Below are 24,831 nucleotides of genomic sequence, written 5' to 3' on the forward strand. Positions count from 1 at the left end.
TTTGGAGGCACAAGGGAGACCTACACAATATTAGACACAACAAAATCTCCACACAGATGCACGGATGTAATAGATGTTATTTTAATAGGTGTTCAAGAAGTATAGTTGTGTCAGCAGAAAGTGTAGAGGGAATAATAGTTGCATCAGCAAACAGTGTTAAGACATAGTAGTTGTGGGTGGGGTGAGGTGGGATTTGGGAAGGTGTCTGGCTGAGGGATCCCACCCTAAGCAGGGATTCCAGTAAGGCAAGGCTGCATTTAACAACTGGGCTTTAACAATCAAAAATACATATCTATCATGATGATTATGAAGAACAAAAATTAGAATAAGCACACCATGCACAACCTATCGGAGGAAAGTGATTTAAAAGATCTGGCATAACCTCTTCATCACAATAAAACAAAAGGAAGCCATGATCTACATTCCAGTAAAGGGTAGATAATTTTATACACGTTCATGTATAAACAGATGCATATTCACTTGTATGTTTCATTGTTTTTTTATTTGACTAAACCTAAAAAAAAAAAAAAAGGAACAGTAATAAATAAGTTGAAATTCTATCTGATTGCAGGAGTATTCCCGTTTTATAAACTGCTCTGAACAGACTATGACTTTTACTGCAAAGGAAAGAGGAAGTAGCAAACGAGGGAAACCACTCAAAATGCAAGAATCTCTCAGTTATCAGTCACATGGATGCTCACATGGTACAATAAGTCCATTGGACTTACGGGCCTCCACAAATTTTCCACAGAGTTCACAGCACAGCAGCTATCCTGTCATAAGAACTGTTGGTTGTAACAAACTATGCACCTAAAGAACAGTATACCATCATAGCATACATACAGTACAATCAAGACTGAATTAGAAAAATACAGGTACAAAATGATTACATTCAAGAAGACAGTACTAGCACAAAAAAGTATAATAGTCATTTAGGTAACTAATATAGGAATTTCAACATTATAGAAGCATTTTCTAGATAGAAAAAGTGAGGGGGTAGAGAAATGACAGAACTATGGCTGTTTTTTGTACATGTGTGGTTTTTGTTATTGACTGGATTCTCGTATATATACTTGTTAAAATGCATAATTTCCATCAAGTGGGTAAAAATTATATATCGTCTTCAAACACCATGATCATTTTGGTTTGGGTCATAAGGTGCAAATACTGTATATTAAAAGAGGCATTGAGTGGTGCCCTCTTGTTGCACTTCATTCCGACTCAGGGTTCAAAGAACAAGGAAATCCCATTAGACACACAGGATGAATTGTGCTGATATTGTTACCTGAAGATTTAAACACCACAAAAATCCAGTGCAACTGCTAGCTTTCTATTATTATTATTTATTTATTTTTTTCCCTACAGAATTTCCATTTGAATATACCTTTCCCTTTCTTTGGCAAATGTCAATAAACTCACTTGCTATAAGCAAATATATCTCTATTTTGTGGGGAAGACAATTTCTTTGTCTTTGCAAAGAACTACACTGATGTCTACCAGTGGAAGAACTATACAGTTTACTGCTCGGATGATAGCATCCTTCATGTAACGTTCTCTCTTATCTGAAGAAAAATATATATATTTCATTATTAGGATTATCATAAAGCATACGGTGGTTCTCCTAAGCTTAACGGGGAAACATGCATTTAGTTCAAGCACAAATTTAGATACAGATTCGTTGCATGGAGAGCACTACTTGCACACGAGGGCCTACATTGGCAAACCATTATTACTGTGTAACAATGCCCTGATTTAGGAAAATACTCTATTTATAGATGCATGAGACCCATCCGTTTCTTATGTGTCGGTCCTGTCGTTACAGCATGTGCCAGAAAGCAGTCTTAACACTGCCCATATCCGAAAATGGTGACACGGTTGTATTCAAATATTCACCTGCAGAAGTGTAAAGACCAGCTTTTTTGTCTAAAGACGGTGCAGTTTTTTTTTTTCTTTTTTCGTTTTTTATCTTTTTCTCTGAGTGCCTTTTTTACCTACCGGGTAAGCGGAGACACAGTCATTATCTATGAGCTTGAGTATTGGGAGAACAGTCTTAATCCAGTAAACTTGTCCTCAGGAGAAAACAAAATAACGCTAGTTCATAAAGGAGCTAGTCGATAGAACGCCATGAATCACAAATGTTAAAAGAAGAATGATCAGATACAAATTAAAAAAGGCTATAAAGAGCGTTAATGTGACCGGATCTAAAATGTCAAAAAAAAAGAAAAGAAAAGAAAGAAAAGAAAAGTTGAGCATTGGTCTACACAGAGGGTTGAAAGGCTGCTGGGTAAAGAGGTGATGGGTATTGCTGGGGAGGCTGCGCAGGTGTCAGCCTCCGTTAGCCTGCTGCAGCTGCTCTACCAGGGTCCATCAGCTCTTGGGAAGACAACAAACCTGAAGCTTAATGGCGTCCTGTCTTTTTTTTTTTTACAGCTGATTAACTGTAAACACGAGCACGGTGAAGACAGAGCTGTTGAATGGAATGATTCTGACCAAACATGAACGAAATCAATGTTTCATAAGGAATAGGTATAAATATCTCTAAAACTCAAAACATTCATTGCATGTGACCTCTGAGTAGACCATTACTTGGTAATAAAATCTCAAAAGGCCAACAGGAAACAAATGGGGAACTAGGAAGTGCCTTGTCTCCTGTAACTCTAAGAGGAATCAGAGCGCAGCGCCGGCGGAATGCGTCCGAAAACACATTCACGAATCAGAAAACCAACGAACACGTCATTTCTACATTGTGTCTTTCGACCAGTCGCCCCATTTCATGGGACGCACGTTTCGAGAACGCTGTGGCCGACGGAGACAAGGCATCTCGTCACGCCTCCAACTCAAACTTTAGCAATGAATTAGTGCAGCTTTTACAGAATAAACAAGAACATGTATTCAATAAAATAACTTGCACACGAGGAATTAACCGTCCTAATTGCTACGCAAACTGCAATAAGATCAAGTATCGACAAAAAAACTGCATTTCACAATTCAAAAAAATGTTTACGCTGACTAGGGGGCTATGATGGCAATTGAGCAAGAAGCTAGCTGAAGGGTGGCAAAGAGGGCGTAGGTGGGGGTGGGGGGGAGTTAAGGCTAAATTTGAATCAGTTTTACTTGACCTCCCCATCACAAGACATAGTTTATAAGCAGACCTATTGTCTCATAAGCCAGATAGGTACAGGGGAACCTTCTACCACTAAAACATAAAGAGCACAAATATCCTCAGCTATATTCAACTCTATTTCTTCATATTGAGTCTAATATGACAATTTGTGGCTTCCATTTGTGTTACTAAGAGCAGCAGCAACATCGTAACAAGCATATCAAAAACTCCACCATGATTTTCTTCTGTGTTTGGGCGCACCACGTCAGCGCGCGAACCCCTACGCAAGCGGTTGGTGATGAAAGTCTATCCGTCGTGATAATTTACCCTGGTTAAAGTCATTTTAGGTTTAAGCTAGAAGGGGATGGGAGGGATAAGAGCTATTAAAATACAGAGGTATTGTACCAGAGGTGGAGGGAATTATTCGACAGGTGTGTGAGGTAAAAAGGTAAAAGAAAGCTGTGTTTGTCTAGAAAACAAACCAATGCAGTGTTGGGTTTTTTCTCTATGTAGGTAGCCATGCACTGGGGACAGCTTGGTTCTTCCACAGGCCTTAACGGAGCATCTAAGAGGGAGTGAGGGCTTAAGAAAGGCATTTTTCCTCGAGGAAGGCTTCGGGGGGACAACACTGAGATAGCAAGGAGGAGGAAGAGGAAAGGATCGCTTCTCCCCACCATGAATCTGAGCACGAGCAAATTCACAACAAAGGGGGGGAGGTGAAGTCTGTCCGGACATTCCTTATCGAGACTCCTTTCAGTGTGGGGTTAACGCTGAGGAAAATAAAGCTCCACTGCCAAAGTCCATGTCGCTTGTCGCTCGTCATTACAGCAGCGGCGGCAGAAGCCTTTTCACTGATCAGCGCAGGAGATAAGAACTTGAGTCTGGCCAAGCTCCTTCTTCTGACTCTCAGCCAAGCCTCTCTGGCCTCTGAAACGGAATATCAGAGAAGACTTAAGGGTGCATGCACAGCTTTCCAGGTTAAAGGAGGTGAGAGCATATAAGGCTTTACTCTAAAGTGATGGTACGCTGCAGCCAAATCACACTGTAAAGCAGTTTAAGCAAAATATTATTTTCCTTTCTACTCGTTCTATTTTTACCCGTAAATGTACGTTTGTTATATTCACTGATCAGGCATAACATTATGACCACCTCCCTAATATAGTGTAGGTCTCCCTTGTGCCTCTGTGGATCATCCAACAGATACTTGATCAGTTTGGATCTAGTCAATTTGGAGGCCAACACTGTGCTGTTCTTCATGTTTTGTTTTTTTTTTTAGTTTTGTTTTTCTGTGTGTGTCAGGCTGCATCCTGCTGGGGATGGGTGTTGCCATCAGGGAGTGTCATTGCTATGGGGTGGGGGTGTCTGGTCTGGTCTAGGTGGATGATACATGTCTAAGTAACATGCACACGAAGTGCAAGGTCCAAAAGTTGCATTATTTACATTATTTACATTACCTGCATTATTATATGTAAGTTAATTACATCTCCTGTCAGTGGTCATAATGTTGTGGCTGATCAGTGTATATATACATATGTATTAACAAAATGTCCATCTATTGAAACAAATACAGAATTCAGAATGTAATATAAGTTAGTATAAGGGAGTTAAACCCCCAAAAATCTATTGTACATCTATACGCAACAGAACAAAATATTCACTGAATAATAAAATTTACCCAACAAGCTAAAGCACTAGGTTACCATCAAAGCCAGTGACTCTCACCCGTATCTTTATGAATTAATAACTTGACATCATTCTGAACTGGCACATTCATTATATGTTGCCCTAAGTATAAACTGCTCCACTGTATCTGTTGCATGGAAGCTCCTGTACCTGTGAACGTTCTCCATGGCCGCGACCTCGGCGAGGGCTGCCAAGCTGAAGAAGGCAGGTAGCTCTTGTGGTACGGTGCTCCTCTCTGCCTCCTCCGCTCTGGGATTACTGTAGCACCCTTTTTCATTGCATAAATTCTGTTGGGGTAATGGCTTCTTATCCTGTTCCTGGTTCAAGTCCCTAGTTTTGTCCTCTGCAGCATGAAAGCAAACATGTGAACTCCACAGGAACGACATGACAACACTATGAAACTTTTAAATAATTGAACTAAAACGTAACATTTGTGAAGGCATCGATGTGTCATGACGATTAAAGTACCCGTAGTAGTTTTAAATTTCACTCATTGTACATTTTTGTCTGTGTACTACTTTCTTATGTACTATGAGAGGCTTAAAAACTATTTTCCCATCAAGAAAGACGACATGATATCGAAAGTACTGACATATGTTTCATTAATGTGAGTGGTTGAACTATACTGTGTATTTTTAAACGTGTCATGTGTGACTTATTTCCTGTCGGCACAGATAAGGATCGCTTCAACAACTGACTCAACAACTAATTGTGGCCCATACTTTTGTTTCAGCAGAAATGTCAGACAATGATTAAGTGTTTATTCATCACTCACCCTCGACTGGAGACACGCTCCCGTCAGCTACGCGCACCAAGTGTGTGATCTTGGTCTTCCTCGCCTTCCTCTTCTGGCTACCGACTAGCATCTCCATACTGGTGGTGCCCTGGACATCTGGGCACGTTATGGCAACGGGGGCACAACATGATTTGGCTTTTGAAGCTGAGTCCGGTGCGGTGGAATCAGTCTGTACCACTGCTGTGGGGACGAAAGTTCACCAGAATGGATTTTAGTGGCCTGACGAATGCACGTGACGTTCATTACATTATGCGTAAACACAATATAAATCTATTTCAGTCCTCTTAATAGGACAATCAGTTACAAAAACTACAGTAATATGTGTACTTTAAAGTCAACAGTACCGTATTTAACCAGACTGAAGAGCTCTCTTTAGGCTTATAGTAGATCTTAAGTGCTAATTCTTAGTGAACACTCCTTATGTTATTATATATATTATTATTATATTATAGTATATATTATAATCTGTTCTGACCTTATTCACAACAAAGATAAATGGGATGTCTTGTGCTTCGAGTGTAAGCTAACATTTCCACCTCCCTGTTTCAGAGTTTTAACTGTTATGTTTACACACATATATATATATATATATTACATTTAAGATCTTTGAGATATCCAGGTATTTCATATATACTATGACCTGGACGACTTTCTTGAGAGCATCACTAATGGGTAACTGTGCAGAGGTCCATTAACTTCCATTAGCTACGTCTTCTGCTACATAAAAGTACAAACATCAACATTCTAGTTCACCTTTGTCCACTGCATCTGGTTTCTCCTTTTTGTGTTTGTGCTTCCTAACAATCTTGTGGAATGAAGTCTTTTTCTGAGATGAAGATGGTCCTGATATAGTAAAAAACAAAATGAAAAAACAAAGAAAAAAAGAGCATGGGAATGCAATGCTATGGAGTCAAAAGGTTTTAGTCGTAACAAAGAGAGAGAACTGCAAACAGGTGTAGATCGAGCCATGGATGACGTGAGAGGATTTTAAACTGTTCATTCAGCGGAGGAGACTTAGTTTGGCATCGTTCCTACCTTTCCCGGCTTTAGAAGTGTCCTCGTGGACAGTGGAGCTGTCAGTCTTCTTTTTCTTTGCGACAGCAATCCCCTTCTTGTCAAATGTCATTGGGCTGTACTGTGGCAGGCTGTTAAACTTCTTTTCAAACTCCTCCTCCAGTTTCCCTAGGCTGACAAGTGAAGTTCAAAGTTTTACGTAACCAAACATACACTAAACTAGAACATGAACCAGACGTGAGAGGAATTGTATAATAGAGAATAGTTAATGTCTTGGTACCTTCCTCCTCTCTAAAACATTCAGCTGTAACCCACTCTAGAGTATTACTCTGTTCTATGCTCTATTGGTGCATTGTTCTAGTTTCTACAGTAGTACGAAATGATTTATTAATTCAGAAAAAACACAACTGTCAGTAACAGCATCCTAAATTCTTTAAAACAGGAATATTACAGTCAAGTCTCTGTTAAAATATGTGTCATCCTTTATGGATCTGGATCAGTAAATGGTGATAGGAGCTGATTTTATGTACACGAATATTCAGCAGGAAAACAATTTGACTTTCATCACTCCCAGGCCTATCCTGGTATTATTTCATAATAATGCTACATAAGGCTTACGTAGACAGTTGCAAACATCTTGAGCTTTGCTATGATTTTCTGGTACTGGCATTAGTGACAATAAAAGCAAACCTGTGGAGCTTGCAGGGTATTTCTAATGTTTGGTTTTCCTACTTCTCCAGTGGACTCACAGTTGTCAACAGTGTGTTAATGGGCTAAGGAAATTAATATCAAGGCACAAACAAATTACAGTCATAAAACTGACTGGTTGATGCATCACTGCAATTTTCATGTTGCGCGTCTCACTCACATTTGAAGTGCTGAACGTCAGAGTGTTTAAAATTACAAATTAAAATTGTACTGTGGGTAGTAGCTCTCTCACGGCTAGTGTGAATGCACCATCCCACATTATAAATCAATGTCTGCAGACATTTAGTATATTCTCCAGATGAGGTGTCCGAGGAGTGTGTGTAAATAAAATATTTTGCAATCGTGGCGTTGTTCTCAGTTCTGACTGAGGGTTTAGAGATCGACATATACATTGGCCGGTCAATATATCGGGACGATATTTGTTTTTAACTGGTATCGGCATCAGTGATACATGTGCAGACCTGTGCAGCCCATACATTGCCCCTCCCCCTCTAACAGAGTGCCTGCAGCTGGAAGCCGTTTGTGCTCTACCCCTTTTTACATATTCTTTAAGTTCAATAAATGTTTATGTTTTTAGTTAAATTGAGATTTGTAACATTGGTTATCAATATGTAATTTTTACCATGTAACTGGAGGGAGAATCAAACGGCACGGCTGCTGTAAAAGAAATTGGTGTCAGCCATAAAAAAATATGTCTAGCTTTAAATTCCGTGAAAATTTGGAAAAAGAAACTTGACAAAATAGGACAAGGCTGCAGAAAACATGCTGCATATATCAGTATGTAGTAAATGTTTGTTGACAACGTTTTAGGAGGTTTGTTCTGTGTGCCCTGATTTTAATTTAAAGTTTAATACAATACATATTTTTTGTCTTAGGCCCTTTTTTAAGTGTGTCTAAAAGCTGAAAAACAAACATTATTTTGTTATAATAAACCGTTCTCTATATCACAATACAGCAAGAAGAGACACGACTCACCCCTGTGACGACTCATCTTTGGACTTTAACTTTTTCAGCTTCTTGGGGTTATTAGGTCCCATCTGTGAAACCGTCCAGCTGTCATCACTCCAGTTAGCATCGTGGTCGCAAGCACGGAAAGCTCCTCTTTTACCTGCAGAGAAAAGACCGTTCATTAATTCATTTGTTAATTAACTACACGACACACAGATTAGATTATTCCCCCTGTACATTAATGCGTTTGCCCTTAAATTAAAATTGATACCTCGGTCAATATTGGCTCTCAGCGAAGTCAGCATTCCCTCGGAGACGAGAGTTTTGTACAAAGCGCCTTTACAGCTCCGCTCCGATTTCCTGGAGCCGCGATTCTCCGCGCTGGACTCACAGGTCGCACTCTCCTTCGCCCCCTCTTCCTCTTTGAGCTTAGCAGGCGAAAGGCTGCAAGGGAAGTGATGGGGTTCTGCCATGTGGCCCTGAATGTCTGCGCCTCCTACATTGGCTTCTTCTGATTCTGTGTTGGCGCTATCACCGGTCGCCTCTTCCTTCAGCTCCACCTCAGGAGGGCTTTGCTGCTCACACTGATCATTGCTGTCGTCCATCTCCTCCTCCTTCTCCTTGACAAGGGCCTTGGCTTTGGGCTTCATTTTCTTTTTGGACAAACCGGAGTTTCCACTGCTGTTACCGCTTTGGAGCTTCTTTTTAGGCTTCTCCTCCGTGTCCTTCCAGGCCCCTTTAGCCACCGCCTCAATTGTACTGAAGACACTGTCCACGTTCGACTCTGAACTACTACACCTCTTGATCATCTTCTTTGCCGGACAAAGGAGCTCGTCGCTATCGGTCGACTTGGCCGCGTCTTTCTTCTTGCTCTTCTTTTTGACACATGCGTTTTGGCTAATCGGTTGCGAGGGAACTGCATCGGTGGAGGTAGAAGTGACGGAGGAAAGCGTGGCTGAGGGGGCCGATGTGTGCGAGGAGGGAGGAGAGTGGTCGGTGTCAGCGCTGTCCTCCTTGATCTCTGGCTTGATGTCAGTCTGCTGGAGGGAGGCTGGAGAGGAGCTGTCCTCTGGCTGAGATACAACCGTGTCCATTTTTCCCGCTTCAGATGCCAAACACATCTTATCAAACACAACAACAACAAAAAAACGGTGTTAAACGAAATGAAAACACTGAACAAATTAACATCATGTGTTTTGAACCTGAAGCGTTTCAATTCATCACAGCGTAGCTGAGTGAAAGAAACTTATAAGAAATGATATTACAGTCAGGTAACGTCTTACTTCAGCGAGCTGGAAGAGGGCGGACTGTCCGCATGGTTTTCCTTCAGGTGCCACAGACAGTGAAGACTGTGAACAGACAGGAATATTCATTGTTTTGTTAATGAAATCACAGTATTTTGCTTTCTGGAGATCCAAATCTACTAGTATCCAGCAACATCTACCTTGCTTCTTGCAGTAAACACTAAACTTGGAGCTTGTGTCATGAAGTTCAATTTTGAGCTACTAATTACTAGTGTCATCAGCAAAAAGGCATCAACATAATACAGAAGCTGTAGTTTGCAGTGTATAGTACAGTGCATATAGTAAACTAATCTTGTGCCTAATAATATCTTAAAGTTCATCTCAAAGTCTATCCGTGTTACCCTGTGTTCGTCTGATGGAGAGGGATGTAAAATGCAGCTAATTACATATCTAATTACAGATCTCTTTCTCTGTTTATTGTAAACTCTTTTGTTTCTTCGGGATCCTGTACTAGTATTTTTCTTTCAACGCTGCGATCGGCAGCCACTGTTTGATTTATGGGTAGCCAGCTTCACAACGAGGAAACGGTGCAGCATTCGTTACCATGGTGAAACCAGAGCATGGTGAAAGCCCAAACCGTGTTATAGAAACCTAATGTCGGCAAAGTGATATCCCCTCTTTAGAATGAAGAATAGTAAAATTACACTAACAAGTTTCATGGCAAAATACCAGTTAGATTATGTGATTAATAATATTTTGTCCCGAGGGTGGCATTAAAATCACTCTGCACATTATTTTCTTGCTTTCTACTGGAGGAACTCATACTGGATATGTAATGTTGGAATATAAGTATCTATGTTACGATCATTATAAACATTTTTCACGGATTTTCACTCAGTCGTACCTCTTCCATTGGAGAAAGGGCAGATTTGACCCTGCTTTCACAAATGTCAGGCACTCTGTTTGGTATTGTCCCAGAAAACATCTGTGGATTGAAAAACATGTGAGTTCTGGGGTACATCAGTCATTAATGCGTCTGTATTAAAGGCCTAATTCTGTATCTTTGAAGTGTGCGGTATGAGATGCTCTAGCACACTCCACCCCAATTTGAAGAAGGCAGGACCATCCACCAGCGAAGCATATCTCAGACACCATACTCATGACCCGTCTAAAAACCATTTTCAGGTTAAGTGTATGCCATATTTAGAACATTATCAGCGCTTTGCTGTGCCATCATACAGCCTTTTCTGAGGGGAAACTTAAGCTGTCACGTCGCTCTCCTCAAAGCTTAGAGACTCATAAAAAAACCCTGATGATGTTCCACTGCTGGGTGACGTGGGTGCTAGAAAATGTTAATCCATTTCCGACACACCAGAGTCATAAACTAACTAACTCATGAAAGCAGCTATGTGTAAAGTTGTTTTCAATTGAGGCTAGTGGCGCTGAAGATAACACTGATAATATTCACTATATTCAACAGCTTCAGACTATTCATTTTTAGATGAAGCTGGAAAAAAGAAGTACAAAAGAAATATTGACGAGTCAGTCGGCAGCAGTTCATTGCTTAGCTCTCCTATACTCCAGACTGCTTCTCCAGATAGAAGGAGAGTCTAACCTCATCTATGGTAGGTAATGCACTGACCATGGATAAGTACCTCACACAGACCCAGTTCAAAGGAACATTCAAAATCATCAATCTTGCAGAAACGCAGGCGTGGTCTCAGATGTAAGGAATATAAATAACATATTAACTAGTTACATTACTACGTAAGCACCATCACCATGTGGATGCCATTTAATATTCCAGGTGGAAAAGAGAGTTTCATTTTATGTAGTGTATGTACGGTTGGACAGCTCAGTATATAGTAATACATACACTAATATTTCTTGATTAGATTTTGCATTCAATAGCTAAATCAGCTAAACACCTGGGCTAATATATAATAAAATATGGCCTCAGATCATACCTCTTCCTTATTCTCTGGAAAGGATTTCCCTTCACTGGCTGTGTCAGGTAAACTAGGTTTAGTGCTCGAAGGGATCTAGAGAAGTAAACAACACTGGGGTTAGTTAATCAAAGTATTAAAATTCTGTATAATATATATATATTAAAAAAAAAAACACACAAATGTCCAAATGGAAAACAAATGACATCAATCTTTGGCGCCATCTACTGGAGAGAGTGTACATTACAGGTTTGCCTTGCTTCTACCAGTGACCCACCTCTCTGTTTGTGAGGGCATGTTCTCCAGCTAACAGCAGCATGCTAAGGCCTCCCATCTTAGTAGGATCTGGCAGCGGATGACATAAGTTACAAAAACAATACAACACTTTATATCCTGGTACGCGTAGCTGACAATCTTTTCACAATACACACCTGCCATGGCGAAGTTTAACTGTGGCATGCTGTCAGTTTTGGGCACTTTTTTGGCAGTAGAGTCCTTGAATGAGTGACAAGAGAAAGACCAAACTTTTTTGCGAGGATTGCTGACTGGCTGACAAGAAGGGCTCTTGACGGGTTTGCTGGTAGTGGGACACCACTTGTAGCCCGGGTTTGCCTTCATAAAGGCATCCTTGTACTGGAAAAGCATAGAGAATTGATTTGGTTAAAAGTACATTCTTTAAAACCATGAAGCTTAGAGTTTCTTAAGATCTGAACATTGATGAGTGAGATTGAAAACCTCTGATTTAAAGAACAGAACCGTTCCCTCAGGTATCAAGAAATCAAGATTTGAAAAATGCCAGCTAACCTTCTTGATCAGGACCGTTTGGGTGTGGTCTGTTTATATTTGACTGTCACTCACCTCACAACATAAACAACAACCCGCAACTGTACTTGTGTGAAATTCACCCCTCCCGGTCTCCATCACATAACTGATCCAACAGTAGCAAAACTGTACATGGTAATCAGGAAGCCTGCTGTACATTACTTTTAGTTACTTTGCTGCTGCAAAGGTACAAATAATATATATAGGCAGACTCACCTCCTTGGCCATGTCAGTATACTTCTGCTTCTCCTTAGGCTCCAGCACAGCCCACCAGTCGGCCAGGATCTTGGTAGCCCCACGGTTGTCCAGGCGAGGGTGTTCTTGCCGCACCAGCGAACGGTGGCGTTTGCAAAAGAGGAGGAAGGCATTCATTGGCCGGCGTGCGCGCTGTTCATTTGTGTCCTCCTCCACTTCCTCCGTTGTGCTTCCACACTGCACCTGCGAGTCCCGGTCCTGACTGCACAGCACTGGCTGCTGAAAGCAAAGTTAGGAATCGTTTAGTGCAATGCTGTACTTTGTCTTCGGTACCAAATATGTGACAGACTGATAGATGACTTATTCAGCTCATAAAAAGGGGGGGGGGGAGGGGGGGACTCACTTTCTCCAGCTCTTCTTCATCTTCTTCTTCTTCCTCCTCAGAGAAATCCAGAGCCTTTTTGGAGAGAAGGGGGTGCCACTGTAGGCATTTGCGTTTGGGCCGTTTGCCAATGATCTCCCCAGCAACAGGTGACTCCTTACCCCTTCCTTCACCCTTCATGGTACTACCGCACCTAAAAGACAACGGAAGGGGCGCACTATAAGACCATACATAGTTGTCAAATGGACACAGCATCAGAGTTGATATAACTATTTGTAAAGCTATTTTGACTTCATGTTAAAAATGCATTTAATTTGGATTTGATTTGAAAAATCCCCCTCTTGCCCTGGTGGGAAGTCTCATTTCCTTACTTTTACCAGAAGTCTAGAAGCTTGTACAGCATCTTAGATTCTCCCAGTCCTGCACTCTGCTGGTCAGAGATCTTAGATGGTCCTCAAGACCATATTCTGCACAAATGATTCTATTTACTATGCCCGCAACTTGGATATGGCATCCCATGTACGCCCTAGCCGCTAACAACTTACTAGCTAACACATCATCTTCCAGTTATCTACTCGGTTGTTTCTGGGGCATCTTTCCGCATCCTGTACCTGGGGTCAACCCTAGTGGGATAGACACCATTCTCTATTTCATTTTAAGCCCGTTCCTGTGGTGCCATGATTAGCTCATCTGTCTTTCAGTACACACCATGCAGAGGTTTGTCCTCCTGCGATGGTTACTGTTCTTTTTTCTCTTGCTCCCCAGGTTTCTGCTGCCTGAGGTATTCACTAAACACTTCTTAAGAGGGGGCCATCAGCCTGATGTACTCATGGTTCTTTGTTGCTTCATCCAGGATAGTGGCTCTGACCCTTACTAATTATTGGCATTCTTCATTCTGCTAACTGTACAACTTTAGTGTGCTGGATTTGGGGGGAATCCCCAATGTGAAATGAGCAGCTTCCTCCTCTTGATATTTTTGAACCGCTACCTCCTCTTTTGGTCAGTTTAATAGGCCAGCGGGTTATCTGATGGCCAGCAGGGCCACAGGTGTTTATAGGCCAAATCTTGTTCTTCCAGTTCAGGTAACTGCCACTCTCACTGTAAGACCTTGCAGAGCAACCTGTGAACTGCCTATGACCTGATACCTCACACATGGAGCCTGGGACACTTGAAGTTGTACAGCATGGACTGTAAAAGCCTTCACTGAGAATTCAGTGGGGCTATGGAAAACAAGTCAAGGCAAGTCACCATCAAGTGCCTATACCAAGATGCTCTATCCCTGCCACCTTTCTGCATAGGTCTAAATTCCCTGAACCCGATCATTACCAAGAGTGGGTATGGATAGCGCCTGCACAATGGCACAACCCTCCCCCTCTACATGGTAAACATCAACCTGTATACTCGACTCACTGATTAATAACGCCAATATCTCTTAACAATATCGTTCAGAGTAAGTGTGGTCGTATGGTTACAAGAAGAGGTAGGGTTGTCAGAACAGAGGAGATTGTACAACCAGAAGGCAACGTAGCAGAACTACAAGTACCTTGGAATCCCACAACCAAAAGGAAATCATGAAGAGGCCACAATTAAAGCAGCTACAGCCAAACACCTACAGAGAGCTAGAACTTTGCTCTTCCTGTGTCCCTAACAATTCCTATCTGGTCTCTGGTCTACTCATCTTAGCAGTTATGATGCCTGAAAGGAGCCACTGTGTTGTGTAGATGCCGGTTATGGGCAATCTAGAAATCGTTCATCATCGGGTCCCATCCCTTAGCAGCAGAGTGCAGTTAGTTTCTTTAGTCAGCAGACATGGATCATACCAGGGCCTGCGCTGTTCAGACCTTCATGCTCAATACCCGTAAATTTGGAAGTCTGCCATTGTGATGGTTACTGGATCTTGTTCGGGGTGTTGCTACGGTCTGCTCTCAGATCCACTAGCCCCTATGCATGTTGCATAATGGTGGCTGATCATTGTCTCGGAGATAAGTAGGGGCATAAAACAATGTTTGATTTAATGATGTCTCTTTAAGTTTCTCAATTGCACTGAGCATTTTTTTTCATTAGCCTTAATTGATTATGCTAATATTCTTGCTATGCCCATACTGTAGAGGTTGTTTACTACTAAATGCCTCCGATTGGTTGTAGGACTCCAGATGTGGGCAGAGGTTTGCCTTTTTTTGTTTGTATTCATTTAAACATGACACATAAAGAAATTCCAATGGATGGTTACCAGACTTATAATCTGATAATCTGAACTCAAGCTAGAGTTGTACATGCAAGAGTTAGAAATACTCTTAAAAACTTCAATTTCATCCTCTTTAACTTGAATCATAGTGAAAGGAATAGGTACGATTCTTTTAAATACTTGACATGTTTTGACAGACTGTACCTGCAGACGTCTTCAGAGGCATCATCTCACAGATGTGATGTGTCATTTAAAAGGTGTTCTTCCTGCTGGCGTGACCGACCTGATGGACCTGACAGATCCATCCGGCTACACCCTCCCACCATCCGATGGGTCTCTGGAGGAGAGAGTCTCGTGTGTGGGAGAGCATGAACACTCCATCGTCCCGATTCACGGTCAGGTCAGTCTGCTTCTTAATTTCAATGGCCTCCGTGACCCAGTGCTTGAATTTGATCTGATGTAATGATCAACTTAAACAAATTCAATCGCCTGAACAACCAATTCAAGCATCTGATGATCAGATCAGATCGGATCAGATCAAATTCAAGCACTGGATCACAGAGGCCACTGAAATCAGCAAGCAGGCTGCCCTGACCATGAATTGGGACGAGGGAGCATTCATGCTCTCCCACACGCAGGATTCTCTCCTCCAGACACCATCAGATGGTGGGAGGCGTAGCCAACCTGGTGGATATGTCAGGTCCATTCGGTCGGTCACACCTACGGGAAGAACACCTTTCAAATGACACGTCACATCTGTCAGATGATGCCTCTGAAGACGTCTGCAGACGACAGTCGAAATATGTCAGGTATTTAAACAAATCTTACCTATTTCTTTTGGTCTTGATAAAAGAATCAGCACTATTAGAAAAACTCTGCTTGTTTAATGCTGTGCTGTATCTATTCTGTTTTATTTTACCGCCTGTCATCACAGACTTTGGCTTGCTTGCTTTTGCATTCATCTCAATAATTTTCAGTGTTGGAATACTTTAAAACTTTAAGAAAGAAAATTACCATTTCTCAATTATAACTTGGATGTTGGTGCCAACACTATTTGTAAGAGGTAAACTGATAACTTAACTAAATCTGATATGACCTGAATGCAAGTTTTGCACACACAGAAATGGGAAGTTTAAACTAGAGTAAAAGGGTAACTCATACAATATGAGGTGCCAGAGTCAGAGTAGTGTGTTCAGAGGCAAAATAATACTTAGTACATTGTCCAAACAATACTCGAATACTTTTACTTAAGTAAAGAAAATCTTCCCCACTACTACAAATTATTATCCATCAGGATGGAGAGGACAAACATTTAATCAATTCCTCTAGTTACTAGGCTTTTAACATGTAACTATGGATGGGTAGTCTTGTGTATGTGACACTGATGAGTGGGCTAGTTGTGGGAAACTGTGTGTGAGAAGCATTACGATGATACTGTAGTCACAGAAAAGTGTGGACTATAAGAGGTATGCGAGTTATTTTAGTCAGCCGCAATGGGCATTGATAAAAAATTACTGAAAGATTGTTTGGTGTGTTTGTTCACACAACAGAAATACAAAAGCCCCTCTATCTACAGTGTCCCCTTGAACTAATTACAGCAGAAATCGTGCTAAATGCTACTTATAAAGTATACTTTTTTACCAACAGAGATGCTACAGTGACAAATGAACAACCAAGTCCTGGTAGGTACATGGTGGATGTTTACAGTTCAAAGTCTGGCTAGTTTAGGTACTGTATATACATCGACATTTAATTTAGGTCAGATTCATTATTCTTGCCCTTCATTTAATCCCCTTGGTTCTCAAACTTCAGTAGTTAAGTGCTATTGTTTTGCTTGTTCTTCTTTTTGTGTGTACTTTTTAAATTTTTCATTAGGGGCCATATGTACTAGGACAGACAAGAAAGTAAACGTTGGACGCGACTTTAAGCGTATACATTGTAATAATTGTTGAGTAATTGTCCGAGTTAATTTTTTTTTAAGTTTAGTCTGTTTTTCTTAATGTTTCTAACTCTAAATAGTAAAATATGCTGTGTATGCATATAGAAGTGCATATTTGTTTGTGTTTAATCAATGTTATAAAACAGTTCAAGATTACTGAACTATATTGCATTTCCGACAGCCAGTTTTCATATATCATGAACATAAATCATCGCCACTTTATGTCACCACCGACCGACGAGGTGTTGCATCACCATGGTTTTCACGTCGGGCAAATAGCCTTTAATACACGGCGGTGCTGTTATCAGAGTACACTGTACCTGCTCTACAGTCTTTGTTGCATTGTGATAATTCTTGGCATTATTTAGAGAAGACTTTCACTATGTGAACATGGACCCTTGGAAAATTGGAGAAAGTTACAAAGTGGGAAATGAGACACCCATTGCACACAGGTTTCGGCTGAGAAAAAAGAGAGGACAGAATTAAATATCACATAAGATATGATTGGAATCTGAAAAAGAGTATTGAAAAAGAACAGGTTTCAAAAGAAAAAAAATGAGGCTGATTTATAAGTGTATGATCTAAGGCAGAAGGAGAAGAGATAGAGCATTTCATTTTCATCATAGTCCCATCTCCTTCTGTCTTAGACCTCAAACTAGTGTATATCGAGGCTGTTGACCAATAGGTCGTCACTGTTACTGTCAAGTAATTGATCGTCATTGCAAAAAACTTCACAGTAACAAAATGATCAGCCAAAGACCTCAAGGTCCGCTGTAGGAAAATAATAATAAAGTTACATGGTGCAGAAAATAGAAAAGTATTTCCCATCTTAAATAATTGACGCTGTTAACATGTTACTAAGTAAAATAAAATAAATTGTTTCCCACCACCACCCTGACACAATGTATTCAACTTTATTGCTCTAATTTCAGCAGCGGTGCATTTGGATGCTCAACGCACATAGATCAACTACCAATTAAACATCATTTTCATCCATTGCATTATTTTCTCCGTGTTTGCACTTGTTCTTGATGACTAGTAAACATGGCACAAATTAAATTAGGAGTGAATGGATGACTCAATGGCTGTATTTCTGCTGGACACCAGCCAGGCTAGATGCCAACGTTTTGTGTGTTTATGAATGTTGAGTGGAAAGCGGGGATATACTTACTGAAGAAAAACTATGGAAATGCTGTATGAGTGATGAAGATGAATCTGCCACAGCCTTTGTCATGCAATGACGATGACCTATAAAATACAAGACACCGCTCTCAGTCATGCGTTAGTGTCATTTCTGCAACAATTATTATTATCATTTTATTATTATTATTTTTTTTTTTTTGCCACAACATAATCTCGGCTGCAGGAAAGATGAGTGCACGGCAACTTAAGTGGATCGTTTTCTCTTTCTTTCAGTTAGATCGTAAGACATCATCAGCTTCAAAGTACGGTGGGACATTTTGTCTGATCTGATAACTGATTACTTCAATCGTGCAGTCGATCCGCCCTTGTGGCCAAATCCAAAACATGTAGGCCAGAACCCTGCGATCACTGGACTCATTTCATACAACATTAACCAGCCCGACCTAAAGAGGCACATCGGCGGAGACTATTTCGCTGCGCAGGGGTTTAGTTGTATTCTCAGGTAAAACTGCTGATGCCCGATCGGACTGACTGTCTGTCTAAGGAGGGACGACAGGAGCTGCTGTATCGAGCTCGATAACAGCACGCATTTTTCTAAAGTACGCGAATAATGAACCCGTTCGCTCACCTAACGCGTTCCTGCCTCTAAAGCATGTACATTTTCATCCCCGTGCAAAATGTCGATCTGAGCTCTTGACAAGACAGACAGACCGAATGAGAGTCCATCTTGCTTTGGTTTGCAGGAGGAAAAAAAAAAAAAAAAAAAAAAAAAAAAAAAAAAAAAAAGCCCAAGTACAGTACAGTAGTGGGGAGATTTGACTCCTGTCAAACTCTCCGATGACAATGTCGCCGAAACGTCTCGCACTGAGAGGGGAAAATCATCCACGGTGGTTAATTAAAGTGGGGATCTTCTGGCCGGGCACATGCATCCGTGGGGAGTGTTTTGCAGAGCAGTGGCTCCATTTCCGAGCTGTGTTACTAGGAATAAAAGTAGCTAGTTAGCTCGCTAGCCCCACAGCCTGCTTGCTGCTGCTAACTGAGCGTGACACGGTTTTAACATGCAAAGGTTTCCAGAGCAGCTGTAAGCTCGGAGACAGACGCTGAATAAAAACTGTGGTTAAAATACTTGTTGGTGCAGTTGGTGCTGTTCGTTTACATACAACGCAGGTCTAGTCTGTGGCTATGTATTTGATGCGGATAGGAAGGGGGGGGGGGGGTAGTCATACCACCTCACTGAGAAACAGTTCCTTACCATCTACTCTCAAACAGGACCGAAGAGAAATACAAGCAGCTCAGTAATAAACACAGTAACTCGGTGCGCGTAGCGCTGCTCATCGGTGAAATGTCGACGGCAAACAAACAAATCCAAAGGTAAAGAGCCAGCAGGCGGACATCATGTCCAGAGCAGCGATAATAGCAATTTTTCAGTGACTGACTGAGAGGCTGACAACACAGCGACCGGGCGCCAGCGAAAAAAGCCACGAAACTTGCAGCCGTCTGTCAATGAAGGTGTCTCTCATGTCTCAACGTACCTCCGGTGTCCTGCTCAGGTACCGAGGGGCCCCGCTCATCATCGGTGCCGACCACCTTTTAAACTTAGTGACACATCATAACAGTTCAGCACTGGCTGTACCGAAACACGGCTGGGTTAAGTTCGTCCGATTCGTTCGCGAGAAAACGGGAAGTACGGAGGGTTTACGTCAAAATAAAAGGGCTCCGAAAAGGAGGGGGAGCACATGTCGCCTGTGCAAGGGTTTTTCAGTCATCCAGGTCATTTCTTTTTAAAACGCCATCTTCATCCGCCACGTCTGGAAAACGTAATTTATGTAGAAACTTGTGACAGCTCTGGTGTCGCTGTTTATTATCAATCCTTTATTTGACACATGCAGACGATTCACAATCCTTTACAATAGCTGGTCTTCAACGATTTTCAGGCCATGGACCCCCAACATGACGGACAGATTAAGTAGGGATATTAAAGTCAGGTTAGTGCTACTTCTACTTCTACTATAAATATACATTATAATTATTATTATTATTTTGCATCCAGTATTAAGCTATGTGTATTAAGATAATGTGTATATTAAATTTACACACACACACACACACACACACACACATATATATATATATATATATACACATATATATTATGTTGACATAATATATCAACACAAGATTTTGGGACCGCCCTGCAGTACTTCCGCAGACCCCCTTTTGAAGACCTAACCCTAGCATAGGTGGGTTAAGTGTCTTGCCCAAGGACACAATGGACAGACTAGGGATAGGGCGGAATTGAACCTTTCAATTATTGGACGACCCCTCATTAACTCAACTCAACTAACCCATTAGCTTAGTTGAGTTTTTGATCATGTAGTAAAAACGAATGAACACGTATCCTTAAAAAAAACATAGATGGAAAGCACATTTCAAAGTGAGTATAATTTAATTTATGAATAATTATACTGGTGCATTTGGGAACATTGTCAGTTGTGTTATGACTGTCCAATCACCACCAAACATATAGGAATAGGAATAAAAAGAAGACTGTGGCAACAGCACTCTAAAAAGAAATCTTTTGATTTCTAAAAAATCAACGCAACAATTTCCAGTGGCCTTTTTGTATTCTGACAACTTCTCATGAAATTACTTTTAATCAACACACTATACTGGGTTACGGGAATTATCTTTTCTTCTGCAATCAAGTGTTTGTGTTTTTAACAATGACCTGCGTAATATTTGCCATATAAACAATAATTTTTAAGTTGATACCTCATAAAAATGAAGTTGTGCCAATTAGTTTCTTCACATTATTTAAAAGAAATCTTTAGGTGTTATGTGTTTAATTATCAAAGTTATGAACTTAGTTTTTAAGTTGACCTGCGTTTCAAGTTGTTCCAATTAGACATTTTCATTAATAGTAATGCATCAGTTTTATGTAGCGCTTCATCATAGACATTCAAAGAAGCTTTACATTGGATACATTATTCATTCGCAGTCACACCCTGGTGGTGGTAAACTACCTCAGTAGTCACAACTGCCGTTTGGCAGACTGACAGAACTGTGGCTGCCAATCTGCACCAATCGTCAAACCACCACCAGACTCACTCACTCGCAATCATACATCATCACAGTTCACACTGGGAGCAAGGTGGGTTAAGTGTCTTCCCCAAGGACACAATGGACAGACAAGGGATAGTGCAGAATTGAACCTTTTGATTATTGGACGACCACTCTACCTCCTGAGATACTCCCATCCATTAGCATAGTTGAGTTTTTGATCATGCAGTAAAAACGAAGGAACATGTATCCTGAACAACATTGACAGAAAGCACTGTTCAGTACAATATGAGTATAAATTAATTTATGAATAACTATACTGGTGTATTTGGGAACATTCCCAGTTGTGTCATGACTGACAGTTGTCCATCTTGACTGATTCATAATTAAAAACACTGCTGATTGTAGAAGAAAAGCTAATTCTTGTAACTCAGTATCGTGTGTTGCTTAAAAGTAATTTCATGAGAAGTTGTCGGAACTCAAAAAGATGTATGGAAATTGTTGTGTTGATTTCTTTGTTGAGCCAAAATATTTCTTTTTCAGAGCGCACTGACACTTGGAGAATTAAAATTCTGAGTCATTGGGTCCATTTTATTAGTTACCAGAACTTTGAATCAGTTTAATGCCAAGTGACGCAGATTGATCGATGTTTGCAATGTTCAATATTATACGTGACGGCTTCATCATGTGCCTACAAACCCTGAGACCAGGACTTATACTAAGATAGTTAATTAAAAAACTGGGCACTGTATTGAACAAGCAGTATTTCTAACCCCTGCATGTCCAGCCCTGGTCTGGTAAAAACTGATTCTGGATTCATTATGTGTAAAACCAAAACTCTGCACACACAATAAAGCTGTGACAAATCACTACCTCAATAATTCCTCTAATAATACATTTTATAGTCATAGCAACTACTTACCAATTTTAGCTATTTTAATTACAACCACGCTGTACATACAGAATGTATTTATATTTCTTTTTGTCTCTATATATTTTTTAGAGAGCTGTGTACTGTATATTTTCCTATTTTTGTAGATATTCCTGTCAAATTTTGTTATTGTATCTTTTGTTATTATATATTTTCTTGCCAAATCCCACACGACTGTGACAAGAAAATTTCTCATACGTGGGACACATAGGGAAAACAATGTCTTATGTCTCTTATTAGAGCATATTTGTTTTAAACAAACTCAGAAGATGTGGGCATTGCCATTACTCTTCCGTTCAAACAGTTTGATTGGCCTGGCAGATGTCTGCAAGAAATTCTTGAATCCAAACTTTTAGATTTGACCTTGGCCTCTTTTTTTTTATAACTTTTTTGGAGGAAGTTGCGTTTCTTGAAAATGTATTCAAATTTATGCAAGACTAACAATACCGTAGTAACAGACCCCTACACAGCTTGTAAAGAGTGTGACGTTTTTTGAGGGGTGGGGCTTAGCTGGAGGCAAAACATCTCAAACGCTACAACTTGTAAACGCCAGTTAGCATATTTCAACCGTTTTGGTAAGAATGGAGGAGGAAAACGCATATTTTAAAGAGCATGGTAATACACTCACTTTCCGACACCGTGAGTGTTACTTTAAAAAGTTGACTCTGACTAATGGGCCTATATTCACCAACTCCAACACTCAATCACTCACAGCCTGGTCTGTCTTTATCAAGTGAATGAAGCCTCTCCAACAAAGGTATCACAAGAAGTAAATGGAACCACTGTAACGTAGGGTAACGTAGTAAATGCAACTTCTGCCTTGACGCCCCTGAAACATACAACTAACATTGCGTTAGCAAGCGGTTAGTATTAACATGTAACAAGAGTCCCCCAAATAATTAATCACATGATTAACGTGACTTAATTTCAGTCACAATTTAGTCTAACCTATAATGTTATGCAGGCTGGAACTGATGATGCATTACACTTTCTCTGATAAGAAGTGGGCCAGTTGTTGTTGATTGTATCACTCCAATCCTTCCTCTTAATCATCAAAGCCAGCCAAAAGTTGTCTACGACTGGCGGTGGCTGGTTTGTGATAAGACTTGGACTTGATTTTTTGGTTATGTCACCCAAAAATACAACAAGGTACACATTTTCGTGATTCACGGTGCCAGGCATACAGTGTTTGCCTCAAGCTGCCCTCTGTTCTGCCTCCAGCAAACGTCGTGACACAAATCTGCTTTTATCAAAAGCCCAATGAGACACAGTGAAATTCCAGCACTCGCTGGACAGGACCGTCGGTGACCATCGTCACCAATTGTTGTCATAAAGAAAGACAGTTTTAGTACTTTTATTTTGTGGTGTGAATGGGAAGTCGCCGCGCTCCCGCTGTGTAGTTTTACAGTGGTACAGAAACGCAGGACTTTACCAGATGATGAATGTTACCGCTGGCGAAGGCGACACGTTAAGCGACGTCAACATGCGAAAATAACCGCGCAACGAGTTAATTCAGGCAGAAATACGGACTTGTTCAGTCACACGATGTAATAGAAATCACTTTCGGTTTTCTTCGCGGTGGGAGAATAATTCTCCTCTCAGATATAACCCTCCCCTCCCCCGGTTTGCAAAGTGCTCGCACACACACACACACACACACACACACACACACACACAGACAGAGACTGGCTGACTGACTGGCCTGCTCTCCTTAACACCATCCCTGACTTAACTTTATCTCGTGGCACTGTCCTGCTGACAAAGGTCGCCGAGGAGGTCCGAGTCACATCGCGGCAGCCCGATAGCGGCTTACAAACCCCTGTTAACATCTATTTCAGCTGAGTGACTACTTGTTAGAAGCTTCCTGGGTGTTTTGTGCGCGACACAAATGACACAAACCGCAGCACAAATGTGCGGCGGCGGCGATTCGCCGACACGTACCTGTCAGAGGCAGCGAGGGGTCACCCCGGTGGTCCGCGGCTTCAATACTCTTAAAACGGGCTTTAGTCGGGAAATTAGCAACAGTTTTGCAGCATACTGTACACATTGAAAATATCCACCCACCCCCCTTCATGCAATCCTGCGCGTGAGTGGACGGCGCTTTTGATTGACGGCTCCGCTTCGCCAATGAGAGGCGTCGAGACATTTTTTTTTTGTAGCGTTATGGAGATTAGTGTAAAGTCCTCAAATCTATACGCTCAAGACGTGTTGGGCTCAAACAATGATAAATAAATGAAAAAGGATGGTACGGTGATATCATGTGGTGAAAATATATAGTAACTTATACACTTGCTTCTCTGGACTTTTCTGTTTTTTTTTTTTTTTTTGAAGGAGAACACAAAGAAGCTTGATTGATTTCTGTAAGCTACTGCTTACATATAAGGTAATGCACACATAGACACACGTATATGTATATAGGTCATATGCAGTGATCAGGCATAACATTATGACCACCATCCTAATACTGTGCAGGTCTCCGTTGTGCCTCCAAAACAGTTGTGGCTCATCAGGGAATGGACATGGGCCTCCTGAGGGTGTCCTGTGGCGTCTGGAAACAAAATGTTGTTAGTGGGGACATTTCGGGTCGTATGTGTTGAGGGGAGTGGATTAGGCTTGTCCCAGTGCATTTAAACAGATGCTTGATCAAGTTTGGGATCTGGTGAATTTGGAGGCCAAGTCAACACCTTGTGGTGTTTTTCATGTTTTTTTATCTTGTTGCCTGGTGTGGTCAG

General features: G+C 41.1%; 1 protein-coding gene across 6 annotated transcripts; it reads right to left on the reverse strand.

The window, feature by feature from the left end:
- Window positions 1-59: 59 nt before the first annotated feature.
- On the reverse strand, window positions 60-24,158 carry LOC125021345 (HMG box transcription factor BBX). 6 transcript variants are annotated; one of them, XM_047607367.1, is made up of 16 exons: window positions 24,041-24,158; window positions 18,137-18,213; window positions 12,863-13,034; window positions 12,481-12,738; window positions 11,874-12,075; window positions 11,720-11,787; window positions 11,464-11,538; window positions 10,401-10,481; window positions 9,536-9,601; window positions 8,524-9,373; window positions 8,280-8,412; window positions 6,618-6,769; window positions 6,336-6,425; window positions 5,562-5,762; window positions 4,937-5,129; window positions 60-4,030 (listed from the first exon to the last, which is right to left on the reverse strand). In XM_047607367.1, exons 3-16 carry the CDS (start codon window positions 13,019-13,021, stop codon window positions 3,952-3,954), a joined length of 2,607 nt encoding a protein of 868 aa, XP_047463323.1. In that variant the 5' UTR covers window positions 13,022-13,034; window positions 18,137-18,213; window positions 24,041-24,158; the 3' UTR covers window positions 60-3,951. The 6 variants fall into 6 exon arrangements, with proteins under 6 accessions (XP_047463323.1, XP_047463326.1, XP_047463322.1 ...); XM_047607370.1 differs by lacking the exon at window positions 24,041-24,158 and adding an exon at window positions 19,641-19,793 and having other exon boundaries at window positions 12,481-12,735; XM_047607366.1 differs by lacking the exon at window positions 24,041-24,158 and adding an exon at window positions 19,641-19,793.
- Between the last annotated feature and the right edge of the window lie 673 nt (window positions 24,159-24,831).

Source organism: Mugil cephalus, chromosome 15, assembly GCF_022458985.1.
Source record: "Mugil cephalus isolate CIBA_MC_2020 chromosome 15, CIBA_Mcephalus_1.1, whole genome shotgun sequence".
In the NCBI taxonomy this organism is placed as follows: Eukaryota; Metazoa; Chordata; class Actinopteri; order Mugiliformes; family Mugilidae; genus Mugil; species Mugil cephalus.